This window comes from Benincasa hispida, chromosome 5 (genome assembly GCF_027475165.1).
Source record: "Benincasa hispida cultivar pf3 chromosome 5, pf3_genome.v1.1, whole genome shotgun sequence".
NCBI lineage: Eukaryota > Viridiplantae > Streptophyta > Magnoliopsida > Cucurbitales > Cucurbitaceae > Benincasa > Benincasa hispida.
The window spans coordinates 33,480,333-33,497,958 of NC_143482.1; the positions used below are offsets into that span (position 1 = coordinate 33,480,333).

At 34.9% G+C, this 17,626-nt stretch overlaps 1 protein-coding gene across 1 annotated transcript; it reads right to left on the reverse strand.

Moving 5' to 3' along the window:
* Nucleotides 1–12,829: 12,829 nt before the first annotated feature.
* On the reverse strand, nucleotides 12,830–16,276 carry LOC120078453 (DNA repair protein XRCC4). The gene is made up of 5 exons (XM_039032723.2): nucleotides 15,877–16,276; nucleotides 15,630–15,772; nucleotides 14,280–14,408; nucleotides 13,532–13,654; nucleotides 12,830–13,216 (listed from the first exon to the last, which is right to left on the reverse strand). The coding sequence occupies exons 1-5, from the start codon at nucleotides 16,025–16,027 to the stop codon at nucleotides 13,061–13,063; spliced, it is 702 nt and encodes a 233-aa protein (XP_038888651.1). The 5' UTR covers nucleotides 16,028–16,276; the 3' UTR covers nucleotides 12,830–13,060.
* Between the last annotated feature and the right edge of the window lie 1,350 nt (nucleotides 16,277–17,626).

A 17,626-nucleotide genomic window follows, 5' to 3' on the forward strand; every position in this document is an offset into this window, starting at 1 on the left:
TGCCTACACAGTAGAAGGAAGCACCTTTTTTTAGATGAATTGTTATCAGAATAAGAAGGCATATTTACCGACTCTGTCATGGATAAAGTATGAAGCTTTTCAAGTGAGATTATATCGTTTGAATCATCCTCGTCATCATCATAGGTGTCCCAAATTACCTCCTACTCAAGACAATCAAACACGTCAATCTGGCACAAAAACACAACATGCCCAATGGTTGGAGATCTTATAGCATAGAAAATAACAAATTTAACTACTTCACCGTCAAACTCAGTAGATAAACTACCTTCATCCACATCGATCTTGGTCTTAGTTGTTTTCATGAAAGGAATACCAAGCAAGATTGATGCAAATGAAATAGACGTAGGTTCCTCCATTAAGAATATAAAAGTCAGAAGGGAAAAAAAGATCATTGACCTGAACTAGGACATTCTCTATGATTCCTAACGGGTGAATAAAAGACCTATCAGCTAATTGAATTACAACACCAGTTTCAGTCAGGTATTTCAGTTTTAGTTCTTGGTATATTGAGTATGGCATAACATTTATGGGTGCACCAAGATCTAACATAGCTCTCTCAATTTTCTTTTTACCAATCACACAATGGAGAGAAAACATACCTAGATCCTTTTGTTTTTCAGGAAAATTCTTTTTCAAAGATCGCAGACATCGACTGACTTACCACCATCCTCTCTTTTTCTTTTGCTTGCCTCTTCCTCGTGCATAGTTTCTTAAGGAACTTGCCATACTTCGGGATCTGCTTAGCGACATCGAGGAGAGGAATGTTTATTTACACCCTTCTGAACATCTCCAACAGTTCCTTATCCTTGTCTCCTGTGAGCTCCTTTGACCTTGCAAGCCTAGAAGGAAAAGGTACTTTAGGCACATAAACATTTAATGGGGGAAGAGAGTTAGAGGATACTAATACTTCATTTTTTTTTTCTTGTGGTGTGATTGTAGGATTTGGAGAAGTATTCCCTTGCTCCTCTAATTCTGGCTTTTCCATAGTTTCTGTAGGTAGCTCCAACTTCTTGCCACTCTTGAGCATTATTGCACTCACATTTTCCTTGGGATTTAGTTCTAGCTGAGATGGGAGTTTCCCAAACCGTCTCTCCAACTTACTCATCGAAATGGATGGCTAAGAGACTTGAAGCATCAATGGATTCTTTGTGTCCTGCTGAAATTTAAAAGAATGGCCAGCTAGACAAGGACATACCTAAGCTAGACAGAGTTTCATTGTTAGGTTTAGCTTACTCGTTCTGTCCGCCCTATTTGAAGTTTGGGTGATATCTCCACCTAGGATTGTATGTTCGATTGAATGGGTCTCTCTATTTTTTTTGCTCATTGAAATTATACCCTCCAATAGCATTTATCTCAGGTATTGCCCCTTGGGAGTGCTTCGGCAAACATCAGCTGTGTGTCCTACTCCAGGGCACACTTGGCAAACAATAGTCGGCTGCCCATTTTCTACCTTTGCTAACTATTTCACGACAAAAACCAAGTAAGATATCTCTTTCCAAAGTTCACTTACCTCATTTATTGACTTTACACTGACTGAAGCTCTAGTGCCAGCTGCCATGGTTGCTATCAGTTTAGTTGCCTCAGTACGGGTTTTGTTTACTAAGGCTCCTCCTGTGGCTGCATCAATCTTGCTCTTGTCAGTCTGCATCAGACCCTCATAAAAGTACTAGATCAACAGTTGGTTTGAGATCTAATGGTGGGGAAACTTTTCACAGATCTTCTTGAATCGTTCCTAATACTTATGAAGCGTCAACCCTGAACTGCATAATACTGTGGATCTTCACCCTACAGACCAAAAAATGAAAGGAGTAAGTGAATTAACCCAGACTTGAATTCGAAATTACCTATTGTGTCTGGATAGACAATGCATAGGGGCTACTGAGTGAAATCAGGTGCTGGGAGCTCCCTAAGTGTCTTTTCACGTTCAACCATTATTGGTGAATTTTCAAGAACACTTTCTTCTCCAGACGTGTCTTCAACATGAATATTTCTCTCAAGTGCAAATTGTTATCTTCTTTCTCTCTTGATTCTCTTCTCCTCCCTATAAATTTCTCCAAAATATAACTGTTTAAAGACTTTTGAAGTGTGGGTCATGTACCAAAAGAGAAAAGAGATTAGCAAGAAAGGCATTATAAGCCTAAAAAAATCAAGAAATCTGTTGGTTCCCCAGTAACGGTGCCTAAATTTGGTGTGTTACGGTTTTAACTGCACGTTAAGTCGTATTGCACCCAAATTAAATTCTCTGACTTACTCACTAAGAATATCAATGCAAGTACGGAGTTGATCCCACAGAGAGCCCATTTAGATTTATCAAGTTTGAAGCTTGTAGGATGTAACCAAACTGGGGGGGGGGGGGGGGGGGGTTGTGAAAATTGTAAACGCAAATTGCATGAAAATTGAAAGGCACGGAGTGAGATTAAATGAGTAAAAAATATCAATCAAACAAAACACTTAGCTTGGGTCATTCTAGTTTAATCCATTCGCTTTTCAATTCTATAATAAACTTATTCAAAAGATCATGCTAGAAATTCCAATTAAAACTTAGCCTACTCATTTTGAATCCTAACCAATAGTCCATAAAATCAAGTTAATTCAAAGAAAAGCGAGATCCCTCAATTAAACAACAAATCAACAAGCATTAAGATTAAAGGAAGCACTAAGCCAAAACAATCCATCTCCATCGTCTAGTAATTATTTGAGCAAAATTTATCTAGGTTAGAAAGTAATGCTTATGAAATGAAATCCCAATTTAACTTCACAAACTTTATTTAACCTTTGCTTCTAGGTGATTGCTACCTAACCATTACAAATTAAGGTCAATAAAAGCAATCAATGGTACAAACATAGCCAATTTGTCAGATTATCCCATGCAAGACAATTGAATAAATAACTCAAGATAAATTTCATATAGATCAGAAAAGTCTCAACATAACTACAAACCAAAGTCTCAAGAACGAAATGGAATGGAAATAAACTGCAAAAACCAAGCTAAGTACTTACCCTTTATCCACAAATCATCTTCCAAATTCAATTATCAAGTTCTACGGTGTTCAAAGGGCAAGAAAATTCAATATTTTGTACAAAGAAGAGGGAAAATCGAGTCAAATCAGATTGGCGGCCGTTTTTTAAACCCTCGGACTAACAACTTATTTAAAGCAGTCACCGCAATGTTGCAACGCTGCACACAACGTCGCAACACTTCCATCTCAAGATCGTAGTGTTGCAATGCTACATATAGAATTGCAACCCTGCCTTCATCTACATGAAATGGGTAGCTACTGCCTTGTAGCATTGCACAACTCTCCACTCGAGTGTTGCAACTCTCCGGCTAGGCAGAATCTTCAATTTTCTGTCATTTTTCTCCATTTGTACAATTTATCTCCTTACTTGGCTATTTTAATGTCTTTTTATCTCAAACGCTATTGGGATTGGTGTCTTAAATCTCATTGTCATCTCGTAGTTTGTAAACTTTGTATAAACATATTGTTGTTAATAAAGTAAGTGTTATTGTATAAGCATATACTCAATCCAATAAACTAAGATCCTAGGTTATTTTATGTAATCTAAACAAGTATATAGTGACATGCAAGTGGATCTTGTTTAAATAATAACCTAAACAATCTGTAGTAGATGGATAAGGTTGGGTACCTTATCCTAGTGACACTAGGGATATGGCCCGCTTTGTAGGTGTTACAAGTATTGTAAAGTGCTACAAATGATCTGATCCTAATCATTCATGTAGAGATATGTGAGTGGGGTATCCTATACAAAGAGTTTGTATAAGATCGGACCACGAAATGATTAGTCTCATTATATAACGTTGTTAATAATTAAGACGTACATTTCACCAGGATGACCATAGGTGACATGACCTGAATCCTGAGTGACTTATGAACTCTTGTTCGTAAAGGCAGTCCTTTGATTTGTATGGATGAGAGTGGTCAGATTGCCAACTCAATAAGCCTACCATTTTAGGGATTAATCTGACTGGGGAGCGAGGAACACAACTACACGAGACGAAATTCACTCCTTCCTCGATGCAGGGGCAAGTAGATAAATTGCTCCTTTAAAGGCTGATGTCGGGGCTTGAACATAGTGGCCACACCCTCTCATGGCCTGAGAGGGACTAGGTCATAGTTGGACTATGACTTATTGTTCATTAGATGATTCAGTGGTACTTAAGAAGTTAGATGTAACTATAGGGGAAAAACAGTAATTTTAGACCAGCTGTACTTACGAGAAATTTGTGAAGGCTCATTGCACTGTTGATTGGTTATATCCAATAGATATAGAAATTTATCTGTAGTGCGAAGAGTGTAGCTATCGGTATTTAGTGGAATGACTGGCAGTTAACGAATCTTGGATAATTTAATTAAAGAATTTAATTAATTATTGAAGTACCGTTAGAGCTTCAATCTACAGGTCCATAAGGCCCCCTCTGTAGCTCAATGAGGATTTATTTTAGAATTATTTTTGGATTAATTTGAAGTGTTCAAATTAATTGAGGAAATTAATTATATATGATATAACTAATTAAATTAATTATATATGTGATATATTAATGTATTTGATACATTATAATATAAGGTATTATAAGAGGAATTTGAATATGATTCAAATACTAATTATATGAATGAGATTCATGTAATTAAATTTAATATGAATATGATTTATATTAAATACCATAAATAAGTTGAGAATAATTAAATATTTGGATATGATTCAAATATCAATTATATGGATGAGATTCATATAAATGAATTTAATATAAATGTGATTTATATTAAATATCATGTATTATTGAGAGAAAATAAAACTATAGGTTATGTTGTATTTGATGCAATATAAAACTATAGGCTATATGTTATATTTGATATAACATATAGTGTATATATATAATAAAATAGTTATTATATATATTTTATTATTATTAATTAAATTAATTTTAATTAAAGGGAGGGAGTTACAACTCCCTCCCCCCTCCCCCTCAATCTTTTAATCTTCAATGTGGGTTGTGGAAGAATGAATGGTTCACATTCATCTTCTTCCATAATTCTCTCTGTGTAAGTTGATTCTCTTTGAAAAAAGTTTACAGAAAGGAAAAATCCTCTCCTCCTCTTTTTCTCTTTCCCTCTTCCAAACCTAAAGGCAAAGCCCACGCCTCCTATCCATTCTCAAACCCTAGAGAATATAGAGGATTCATTTTTTGATCGATCCCTTTTGGAAGAACAGATCGTGATCTGTTCAAGGGATTTCGTGAAGAAATTGGTTCTTCAAAGGTAAATTAGTTTCCTCCCTTTTTAATTAGAAAAGCATGTTGTATATTTATTCTTGAATGCATAATCTTTCTTCTTAATTCTGTAATTCATTGGAATTCTGTATAAAAAAAAAAAGAAAAAAAAAAGAAAAGAAAAGAAAATTAAGACTGATCCACGCATTCTGCTGTGAGAACCTTCAATGGTTTTCCCTTCAAATGCTTCATTTAGCCTCTTGTACACTCTAGTCCTACAAAACCATCAATTTAACCACATTAAATAGCTTAACGATCCCGAATTAAGTAGAGGAAGATAGCACATTTTCGGTGCTATCACACCCTACGGTGGCTCTTACCTTGTCCTACTGAAGCATCATTGTAAAATAGATGTCACATAGGGTACATTAGATTATTTGCTAAATTGAATAGTTGATTAATTGGGTAAAGCGTTTAATAACTATATAAATAAATTGTATGGTTTAAGAAATTTCATAATGAAGAGCGCTACTTAAAACATGTTTTCCACTGGTAAGTTAAATGACGATAACTATATAAGTTGAAAATATACTATTAATATGGTTCTCATTATCGATGACCTATGATTCGTCCTAGTTGAGGATTATCCCCAAGCCCCAGCCGTTAATGCATCCTGAAATGTTTGAGAGGCATATGATCGATGGGTAAAGGTGAATGAAAAGTCCCAAGTGTATATATTGGCCAGCTTGTCTAAAGTTTTAGCTAATAAGCATGAGCTCATGCCCACTGCCCGTGAGATCATGGAGTCTCTGAAGAGAATGTTTGGACAACCGTCCTCACAAAGCATGACGCTCTCAAGTATATCTTAAATGCCTGGATGAAAGAAGGAACATCTGTTCATGAACATGTTTTGAACATGATGGTCCACTTTAATGTGGTGGAGATGAACAGATCTATCATTGATGAGGCCAATCAGGTTAGCTTCATCCTAGAAACTTTACCTAAAAGTTTCCTATAGTTCCGTAGTAACACTATTATGAACAAGCCTGACTATAACCTAATCACCCTGCTTAATGAGCTGCACACATATCAGTCCTTGATGAAAGTCAAGGGCAAAAGAGTGAGGTAAATGTTTCTTCGTCGTCCAAAAAGTTCCATAAAGGTTTGACCTTTAGAACAAAGTTTGTACCTTCTTCTTTTGATACCAAAAAGTGAAAGAAGAAGAAAGGAGGCCAGGGGAAAGTTAACTCCGCTGCTGCACAAAAGGGGAAGAAGACCAAAGCTACAAAGGAAATCTGTTTCCGTTGCAATGAAGAGGTACACTGGAAGAAGAATTGTCTCAAATATTTGGCAGAAAAGAAGAAAGCCAAACAAGGTAAATATGATTTACTAGTGTTGGAAACTTGTTTGGTAGATAATGATAATTCTGCCTGAATAATTGATTCAGGTGCCACTGACCATGTTTGTTCTTCATTTCAGGGAATTAGTTCTTGGTAGTAGCTGAAGACTGGTGAGATGATGATGCGAGTTGGAACTGGGTACATCTTCTTAATTGTGACAGTGGGAAGACTCCGACTTTTCTTATAGAAATCTTACTTTTTATTAGAAAATGTTTATATAGTTCCTAACTTAAAAAGGAACTTGATTTAAAATTCTTGTTAGAACAATCATACATTCTGAGTTTTAATGTGAATAAAGCGTTTATTTACAAAGATGGTGTTGAGATTTGTTCTGCAAAGTTAGAGAGTAATATTTACGTGCTAAGGTCTTGACCAGCAATGTCCCTTCTTAATACTAAATTATTTAAGTTACAATAACTCAAAAAAAAAGACAAAAAGTTTCTCCTAAAGAAAATGTCCATCTTTGGCATCTATGATTAGGTCACATTAATCTCAATAGGATTGAGAGATTGGTTAAGAATGGACTTCTAGCTGAGTTAGAAAATGATTCATTACTAATATGTGAGTCATGTCTTGAAGGCAAAATGACTAAGAGATATTTTATTGGAAAAGGTCAAAGAGCCAAAGAACCCTTAGAGCTTGTACATTCGGATCTCTGTGATCCTATGAATGTTAATGCAAGAGGAGGGTTTAAATATTTCATCACCTGTACAAATGATTGTTCAAGGTATGGATATGTTTACCCATTGCAACATAAGTTTAAAGCTTCTGAAAAGTTCAAATAGTACAGTTGAAAATGCACTATGTAAAACAATAAAAAACACTTCGATCTGATCGAGGTGGAGAGTATATGGTTTTAAAACTCCAGGACTATTTGATGGAATATGGAATTGTATCCCATCTCTCAGCACCTGGTACACCTTAGAAAATGATGTAGCAGAAAGAAGAAAACAAATCTTGTTGGACATGGTTCGGTCCATGATGAGTTATGCTTCCTTACCTGACTTGTTCTGGGGATATGTAATATAGACTGCAACTTATATTTTGAATTGTGTTCCATCCAAGAGTGTTTCTAAACACCTTTGGGATTATGTAATGGCCGTAAAGATAGTTAATCCTAAGAAATTGGAGCCTCGTTCAAAATTATGCCTATTTGTAGGCTACCTCAAAGGAACAAGAGGTGGCTACTTCCACAATTCGAAAGATAATAAAGTGTTTGTGTCGACAAATGCTACCTTCTTAGAAGAGAACAACACAAGAGAGTACAAACCACGTAGTAAAATAGTATTGAATGAGCTTTCCAACGAAACTACTGAACCTTCAACATGAGTTGTTGAAGAGCCAAGTACATCGACAAGAGTTGTTGATGCCGATTCATCTAGAAGGTCACATCGACCTCAAACGTTGAGGGAATCTCGACGTAGTGGGAGGGTTCGAAACCCGCCTGTTCGTTATATGAGTTTAACAGAAACCTTAACTGTCATATCTGGTATCAAGTTGAGGATCCATGGTCATTTAAGAAAGCGATGGAGGATGTTGACAAAGATGAATGGATCAAAGCTATGAATCTCAAAATGAAGTCTATGTACTTCAATTTAGTCCGAGATCTTGTAGATCAAGCTGATGGGCTATAGGTTGCAAATGGATCTACAAGAGAAAAAGGGTGCATATGGAAATGTGCAAACCTTCAAGGCTAGACTAGTGGCAAAGGGCTATACCCAAGTTAAGGGAGTTGACTATGAGGAGACTTTCTTACCTGTTGCCATATTAGTCTATCTGGATACTCCTATCCATTTTCTCATATTATGACTATGATATCTGACAAATGGACGTTAAGACTGTTTTTTTGAATGGAAATCTTGAGGAGACCATTTATATGTAGCAGCAAGAGGGATTCATTACCCAAGGTCAAAAGCAAAAGATTTGCAAGCTTAATCGGTTCATTTATGGACTGAAATAAGCATAATATATATCATATTAAATTTAAGTATATATATCTAAATTAAATAAAAATTAGTTTTATTTAATTATATGTATCTTGAATTACATAAATCTTTTATTTTCTTCAAATAATTTATAAACCTTGTTCATTTTCTTAAATAAATTCTCTCATTATTATTTGGAAGATGAAAAGAAATGTTCTTTCATCTTCTATTGACACTATTATAAATACTCTAAAATGTGTTGGAGTTGTAAGGTGTTGAAAATATTGAAGTTGTTGAAGGTTTTGGAAAAGTGCTTTTCTCTCAAAACAAAATCATTCCCTCTCCAAATTATTCAAAGAATCTCACAAACTCTCTACAGTTCTCTATCCTGAAAATGTTGAGGTCTTCACGTTGTGATGTCTGTTGTTTTTGAATACTTGTTGTTGAATTTTTTATTGTTCGTGTTGAAGTTTTTGGAGAGGAAATCGTATTGAGACTAGTTTTCAAGGGTATGTTTTCCAAATCTTTTCTTCTTCTTAGTTTCTATATATATATATATGCATGATTAATTGATTATGTGTATTCAATTTTCGTCACATATATTCTATATGCGTTGTGTAAATTAAAATTAGGACGTGGTTTTTTCCGCAATGGGTACTCACGTATCCTTTCATGGAAGGAATATCAACTGGATGTAAAGTCAACATTCCTGAATGGGTGCTAGAATAAGAGATCGACATTGAGCAATCAGATGAGTTCATCACACTAGGGCAAGAGCAGAAGGTTTATTTATTGAAGAATACCCTCTATGGGTTGAAGTAAGCTCCTAAGGCATGGTATAGCAAGATAGATGAATACTTGATGAACTTGGATTTTATAAAGAGTTTGAGTGATCTACAGTCTATGTGAAGAAATCAAGAATTGATATTGCAATTCTATTTCTCTATGTAGATGACTTGCTGGTGATAGGAAGTGATGGTGCTCAAATAGAGGTGTTCAAACAACAAATGATGAAGGTATTTAAGATGATTAATTTAGGTTTGATGCATTACTTCCTGGGTATAGAGATTCAACAAGGAAAAATAAAGCGTTTCTTTGTTAGAAGAAGTACAAAAGAGAGATATTGAAGAGGTTTAATATAGAGGAGTATAAGAGTGTGAACACTCCAATGATTCAAATAGAGAAGTTGCAAAAGGATGATGGATAAGAATGTATAGATGAGAATGTGTACAGAAGTCTAGTTGGATGTCTCATGTATCTTACATCCACTAGGCCTAACATAATGTACAATGTAAGTGTCTTATCTAGATTTCTTCATTATCCAAGTAAGAATCACATGATTGTTACAAAAAGGGTTCTAAGATATCTAAAAGGCACATTGTCTTTTGAGATCAAATTTAGCAACGTTGAGAGTTATTAGTTATAGAGTTACTTAGATAGTGACTGGGTTGGGTCACTGGATGATATGAAGAGTACTTCTGGATATTGTTTCACTGTTAGCTCTAGGTGTTTCTCATGGTGCTCAAAAAAAGAAAGATACAGTGGTTCAATCAACTGCAAAAGTGGAGTTCATTGCAGCTGTTGCATTAGTAAACCAAGTTGTTTGGTTGAAAAAGTTGATGCATGACTTACATTTGAAGCAAGAATAGGGTGTGAAGGTATTCGTGAATAATCAAGCCACATTAGCTATTTCTTTGAATCCAGTTTTTTCATGTAAGAGCCAAGCACTTTAAGATAAAATATTATGTTTTGAGAGAGATGCAAAGGAAAGAAGAAGTGTAATTGGTTCATTGTAATTCGAAGGAGCAAATAGCAGTTATCTTCACTAAGTCTTTTAGTGTTGACCGTTTTCAAGCTCTTATGACCAAGCTTTGTGTTTGCAACATTTAAGTTAGGAGTATGTTAGTAACTCAAGTGCAAGTCTATTTTTAGTCACTTAGAATTAGTCTAAATGTGTTAGTTTTAGGAAAGTTATTAGTGCCTATATTTAGAGTTAGTTGCTATTTTCTGGAGTTAAGTTAGTAAAGTTTGTTATCATCTAAGCTATTTTTAGCATGTAGAATTAATATTTAAGTAAAGAAGTGATTGAATAAAATTACACATATTTAAGTAAAGAAGTGATTGAATAAAATTACACACTTCCTTAATTTTCTTCTTTTTCTTTAATAAGAACAACAAAGTTGATAGTGATGTGAAAAGAAATGAAGTTGAGGAGCTTGTGAGAGAGCCAATGGATGGAGAAAAGGGTAAGGAAATGAAGAAGAATGTGGGGTAAATTTGGTGGTTCTACATGTCAACAACTTCAAAAGGTGATTGCTGAAATTCTCCTGTTAAAACACAGAGCTAGTTTAGCTTAATTTAGTTGTAGTCTTCTGCTCTATTGTCACATTTGCTCTTTACAAACATCCAAACATTTGACTATGCTTTTCAATATATACCCATTCTTCCATTCTTCCTCTCTAAGTGCTTCCTTGTTGAATTTCCTTTTCTTTCCTTTTGCATCCTTAATATGATGGTTTTATGATTTTTTTTTTTTTCTTTTAGAAGAGGAGTTATCCACAGCTTGGTGATGACACTAAGACATTACTTCTCATTCTAAACTATGTCAATTTTACTTGGTAATGTTCGTAATCTCATTTCTCAACACCCATCTCCAAGAATTCTTCACGGTCCAAGTATGTATAGGAAAGGTATTTTTTTTAGACTGGGAAGATATTGCAAGTTTTGATAAATTTACCATTTCTATTTGACTTAATTGATTGTTTTCTTTTACCATCAGAACCCAAAAAAATGGACAATTGGCATACCGAATATCATCATTTTTCTTTAAAACTAAATTTAATAATCGTAAAATGGCAATTGTGGCTATTTGAATATAATATCTTGCAACTGTCACCCAAATGTGAAATTTTGCAATCTAGATTTTGAATTGTTTTTTATTCCATTTTCCCTCTAAACAATCAATTGATAGAGAGAAATGAGATGCGACCAGCAATCGGACATGCAATGGTTGATAGAGGTAAGAAGCAGGAAGTGGAGCAGTGGTCAGCGGCAGATAGTACATAGTTGATGAAAGAGAGATGTTGGGGGAAAGAAAGATAGAGAGAGAAAAGTAACGACCGACGATTGGTGACCGGATGTGCGGCGATCGACGGAGGTAAGCAGCAGGGAGGTGGAGTGGTAGCCGACGATAGATGGTGTGGAGTAGTGTTGGTTAGTGAAAAAGAGATGTGGGGGGATGGGGGTTCTATTATTTGCGAAGAAGTTCATTTTAAAAAAAAAAAAAAAATTAAAGTGTCATTATAAAGTATATCATATCAATCGAGTGTATCAATAGTATATCAATCGAGTGTATCAATAGTATATCAATCGAGTGTATCACCATTATAAAAGAGTGCACGATTATCAAGTTAATGAACAGTATATCAATCAAGTATGTCAAATTTATGTTAGGATCCTTCCTAACAAGAGCAATCCTCAAGAATATAGAATAAACTCAATAACAATTTAATTATAAAATTATAGTAAAATATATTGTATTACGCTATAATTTTGCAAGCAAAACAAACAAAATTACCCAGTAGAACAATGTCAAACCAGCACTTTCAGGAGGGCTGAAATTCTCTCCCAATATTCCCAAAACTAAGAAATCCCACTAAATTCTTCACCCCCTTTCTCTTACCCCTCTCTCCCTATTTATAATTGAAATTCCTAACAAACATACTATCTAATTACTCAAATGCCCATTCTAACCTCCCTCCTAATATTCTACTAATTACTCATATGTCCCTTCTAACCTCCCTCATGGCCTTACAATTTACCAACAGTATAAACAAGTGAATGATTGATTAATTTATCAATCAAGTGCATTATTATCAAACATATCAAGTTTATCAATATGATAAGCGAGTGCATAATTGACAACTATATCAAGTATGTCAGTCATGTGCAACATTATTACATAATTTTTTGTCATTTTTTGTATGAGTTGGGCTCCGTTTTTATCAATTTTTTGTATGAGTGGGACTCCGTTTTTGTCATTTGTTGTATATAACAAATATGTACACTATGAGCCTAATTAATGTAACTTGTTTGGCCCATTTTGAGAGTGTCCTTTATAATTTTGGACAATTTCAGCCCCTATATTGCCTGATTGCTTTATCATTTTCAAATCTAACATCTTTTTTTCTTTTTTTGAAGTTACCATGTACTCCAATAAGGGCCATGACAAACAAGTTTAGCTAAAACCAAAATCCAGAAAAAATATATCTTTTTCTTTTTTTCCAAAATGTAGTATTTTGCACCGTTCTCTGTTTCTATAAACATAGCTCATCAATACAAGAGTCAAATCCTCTCTCCACATTTGTTGTCCAAAAAGAGAGAAGGAAATAAAAAAGGTTTAACATTCACAGATAACAAATCCAACTTATTTCATGTAACATTCCTCCATATGCTAGTCGTGCCAGTTAAATACTTTCAAGTCGTCAGTTCTTTTCTGCATCGCTTTCATCGTCAAAAGATTCGGTTTTATCAGAGGAGTACTCTTCTTGTTTCAGTTTGCTACCGGTAGTAGTCTGTTTTGAAAGTTGATCTCTGTACTCCCTAAGTTTTGCTTTCTTTGCATTCAAGACATTTAGAAACTGGAAGGAATAAAAACAACATTTACAGATTTCAAGTAAGAAACAGGTGGTGCCATTTCAGTAATATAGACGAAACATTCTACTGCGAGCTCAAAGAGAATTGGGAATTTATTATTTGTTTATCGATATTTCATTTCGGTATGTACTGCATATAAAAGTCTAAGCGTACTTACTGCACCATGTTAAACTTTTGAAGTTAAAGTGTAGCATGATTTCTGAAGAAGAATTTATTCAGAATGATATTGCACTGACTGAGATCACAAAGATGAAAACAGGTAGGCGAAGTTCAAATCACAAGTCTGAACTTTTCAGTACCTTGGCATATATTGCAGTTTCAAACTCCACCTTTTCATCACAAATCTTCTCGCTCTGGGCTAAACATCTCTCAGACTCAGACTTCAGTCTCTCGAACAATTGAGTTTTTCTCACAACCTCTTCCTATTCATGCAAAAACTCAACCAGGCATAAGTTATAAGAAGTTAACAACAGAACATCTCTAAGGCACAACTCAAAGGCCATATGAAGTCAAATTGGTGTGATAGAGGAAAGCAGAATGACAAAAGCAATATTTCAAAGAAAGAATGACTCAATGGGAGTCTCATAAGTCATAATTGACTTGAAAATCACTATTCTTTAAATAAATTAATGAACTTCTGTAATTTTCATAGTAACTGGTGTTTCTGATGCCTCACTAGAGCTTAGAAAAGATAAATAACTATCTAGACAGCAATCACATAATAGAACTAAACAGAAGGCTATGACCCTTGTTTTAAGTCACGACTAGCTATTCCACTTTAGTCTCTCTTCTGTATCAAAAAGCGCAGCTGTAACTTAAAATCCAATCCATTGGTCATGAAATAGGTAATCATCAGTAACTTTCTTTTTATTGTATGGGGAAATTGCCAATCTTGTTAATGTATTCGTGTGAATAACTAATAAGTGACTATTGATAATTGAACAATATGGTCAAGAAATTAATGAGAAATATGGCCAAATAGCTGAATAGAAGCAACCTTGAGAAAATTTAAAACATTGTAAACACAACAAGGAGGCATAGTATTACGCTCAGCCTTATGTTTGCATCCATGAGAAAGTCCAATATTCCTGCTGTAGTTGTCTTATTATCAGACGCTGGTTTGCACTTCCATCGCCATTCTAACTTCATCCCTTCTTTGTCAAATGTCCAAGAAAGCTACATAAGAACCAGTACAAAATGTCAATGAATGTGGTCCAAAGATAAAATGAAAACGCAAGCTTAAATGTTGAGATACTTGAATACCTCTTCCAAATTCACAATATTACCATATTAAAACCACAGAGCCCACCCAAAGAGATTGATGATTATAATCAAATTCTTATCTTTATACTAGACTAAAAAATTTTAACCAAGCTTAACCGGATGAAATAGTGAACAAACAAACTACACTTTTTGATCCCTAAAATATGAAGTTGCTATTTATTTGGTCCATGTTTTGAATTTCAATTTGGCTCTCTGCTAGAGGTAAGGAGCTCATGCAACCAAGCTCGGCTATTTGGTCCATGTTTCAAAACCACCAAACCCGCCCAAATAGATTTTTTTTTTTGATCAAGTCAATGAAACAAGACTTTTTATTGAAATAATGAATGAGTCTAATGCTCAAAGTACATAAGAGAAAATAATAATAAAATCTTCTAACTTGCCAATACAATGCAGGAATCATAATAGAAAACATAGACTAAAGCTCTGAAGAAGTAAAAACAATTTAGTTGAACAGAAATCTCAAGGTGAATAATCATCAAAATGCTTAGCTATAGAATCACTTGATAAGACTTTGACTTGAGCAATCCTAGGATGATATGAATAAGGAAGTGTCCTGTCTTGAGAGAGAACACTGAATACTCTTCTTCTAACCTCCTGATTTACCAAATACTTCCAAGGAGATCCTCTGAACCAACAAAGATTATTGTGAGATCTACATGTTGCTTTACTTCCTTTCTCGCCAAATAGATTGATGATTACGATTGAATTCCTAAATTTAAACTAGACTTAAAAATTTTAACCAAGCTTAATATGATAATATAGTATATAGGTAGACTACACTTTTGGTTCCTAAAATATAAAGTTGGTGTCTATTTGGTCCATGAAAAGGAATACTTTAATCCATAGGAAGAGATGGTAAGCACAAGCTATTAACTACCTAGTAGACCACGAAGCTAAAACTATTCAGCCAGATTTCCATTCAATTTACTCTTCAACAACAATAAAAGCATTCAAAGACGCAAATTCAAAGTCAAATTGAGAGGCTATCGTCTGTTTCCTAGTACATATACAACGAACAATACCCAATATAATCTTCTATTACCTCATCAGTATCGACTAAGGGAGGGAAAAAAAAAAAACAAAATAAGGATATGAAAAGGAATAAGCACAAACCCTCCTGTCCCCATTTCCAGCATCGGTAAATCCATAGACCGAACCAGGTTGTTGAAACCCTAAATAGCGCTCGGCTAATGCCACATAGTCCGATGGTTCTTGGTCCCATTGAGCAGCGCGCAATAGAACCTCGTCCTCCGTTGCTGTCCAAGACAAATCAAAGAGGAAACAAAGAAATATGAGAATAAACTCGAGAGAAGAGCGGAATCGAAGAGAAACTAAGTCAAGTTAGTTTCAGAAATGGCACCATGGCACGACCAAGCGTTGAGGCCATCGGTGATGGAGAGATCGAAATGGTGATGATTCCAAGTGCCTTTGACGAAGATGGAACTTCTATCGTTCGGCTGCGCGTTGGTTGGAACTTCAAGCTTCAGGCATGTGTGCCTGGTTGCGTCCATGGGGCTTCCTTTGACTTCGCCTCTGAAAACGCTAATGGTGGAAGGTTGCTGAAGGTCAAACTTCGAAAGGAGGAGCAGAATTTGAAGGAAAATTGTAAAAATGATGGAAAAAGTGAAAATTTTTCTGACTTATCACTTCTGGAAAACTTGTTTGTTATTGAACTTTTTCACATGTAAAATATCACTTTTGCTCTCCATTTTAAAATGCCTCCATGCTCTTCCCTTGAACGACCAATTAAACATAGATTCAATGCAACACCAACTTTTCCTATGACATTTATTTTCAACCAACGTTCTACCAACAACATTAAATATTATCGATATCAAGTATGAGACAAGTAATGGAAGGTCACTCTCACTTATTCTTTTTTAGCAAACACTATAACTTATCTCATTATTCTCTTAGTTTTAGGCAAACATTTTCACTAACGATCACTTTCAACTTCATTCAGTTTATTTCATCGTGGGTGAGTAAGAATTCTCGTTTCATTCATCACAACTAAAAACGAAGAGAATGTAAGTGCTAACGAAATTAAGAATTCATTCCTATGACAAGTGATCACTTAACACAATATCAATGATCGCTTACCATAATGTAAGTGATCACTTAATACAATACCAATGATCACTTACACTTTGGTAAACAATTGTCGGATATGATATGCGCTCGTTTTTAACAATATAAGTGATCGCATATACTATTGTGAGTGATCACTTATTAGAATGTTTAACAATAATTTACTATATTAATTTCAATAACAATTCAAATCTAATCGTCAATTGTCGTATTGCAGATCAATGATGCTACTTTGCATCTTTGTTCCATATAGTGGGGAGTAGGACCAGACCAGAAGTAATTATGTTGGAGGTTCATGAAAGGTTTAAAGGTTAGACATGATATAACATGTAGTGAACTAGCAGGTCTTCTGCACCAACGATTGAATATCCATCTGGATAGGTTTGATATACACATCAAATGTTGTTACAATTTTTTGGTCTCAGCTCCCCCAGTTGACATAGTCGACTGGGAAGACCTTAGTTTTTTTAAAGGCAATGATGCATCTCAAATTTGGTTGTTTGTATCAGTAGCACCAACTGATAGTCATGGAATAGACATTGAGAATATGTACCGGCAAGGCAATCCGACTATTCCAACCATTCCAACTAGTTAGACTTTTTCCCACGCACTCGAGACATAATATTCCCACCATGTGTTCACTAGATGAGAACATCGAGCTTGTAACTTGGAGGATGATAGAAATGAAACTTGAATTGATCACAACGTCCAATCGAATGCAGAGACTCTAGAATGTTCTAACGCAAACCTTATTTTTGGATCTAATGCAGATGTTTCCTAATTAACTTGAAAATTGTTGGTTATTTACACTAAGCTAATGGCACGCATGTAAGAAGAAATAGAAGTTTGGAGGGAGAAAAGGATTTATGGATGAATGGTTTTAAGTGTAAGTGGTATGCGTTGATTTCCTATCAAGTTTAGCAAGCCTATGTGAGCACAATGAAGATGAGATAAAGATGATACAGATGCTTGTTTACTATCTAAATGTATATACTATGCATTGAAAATTATATTCTTTAGCT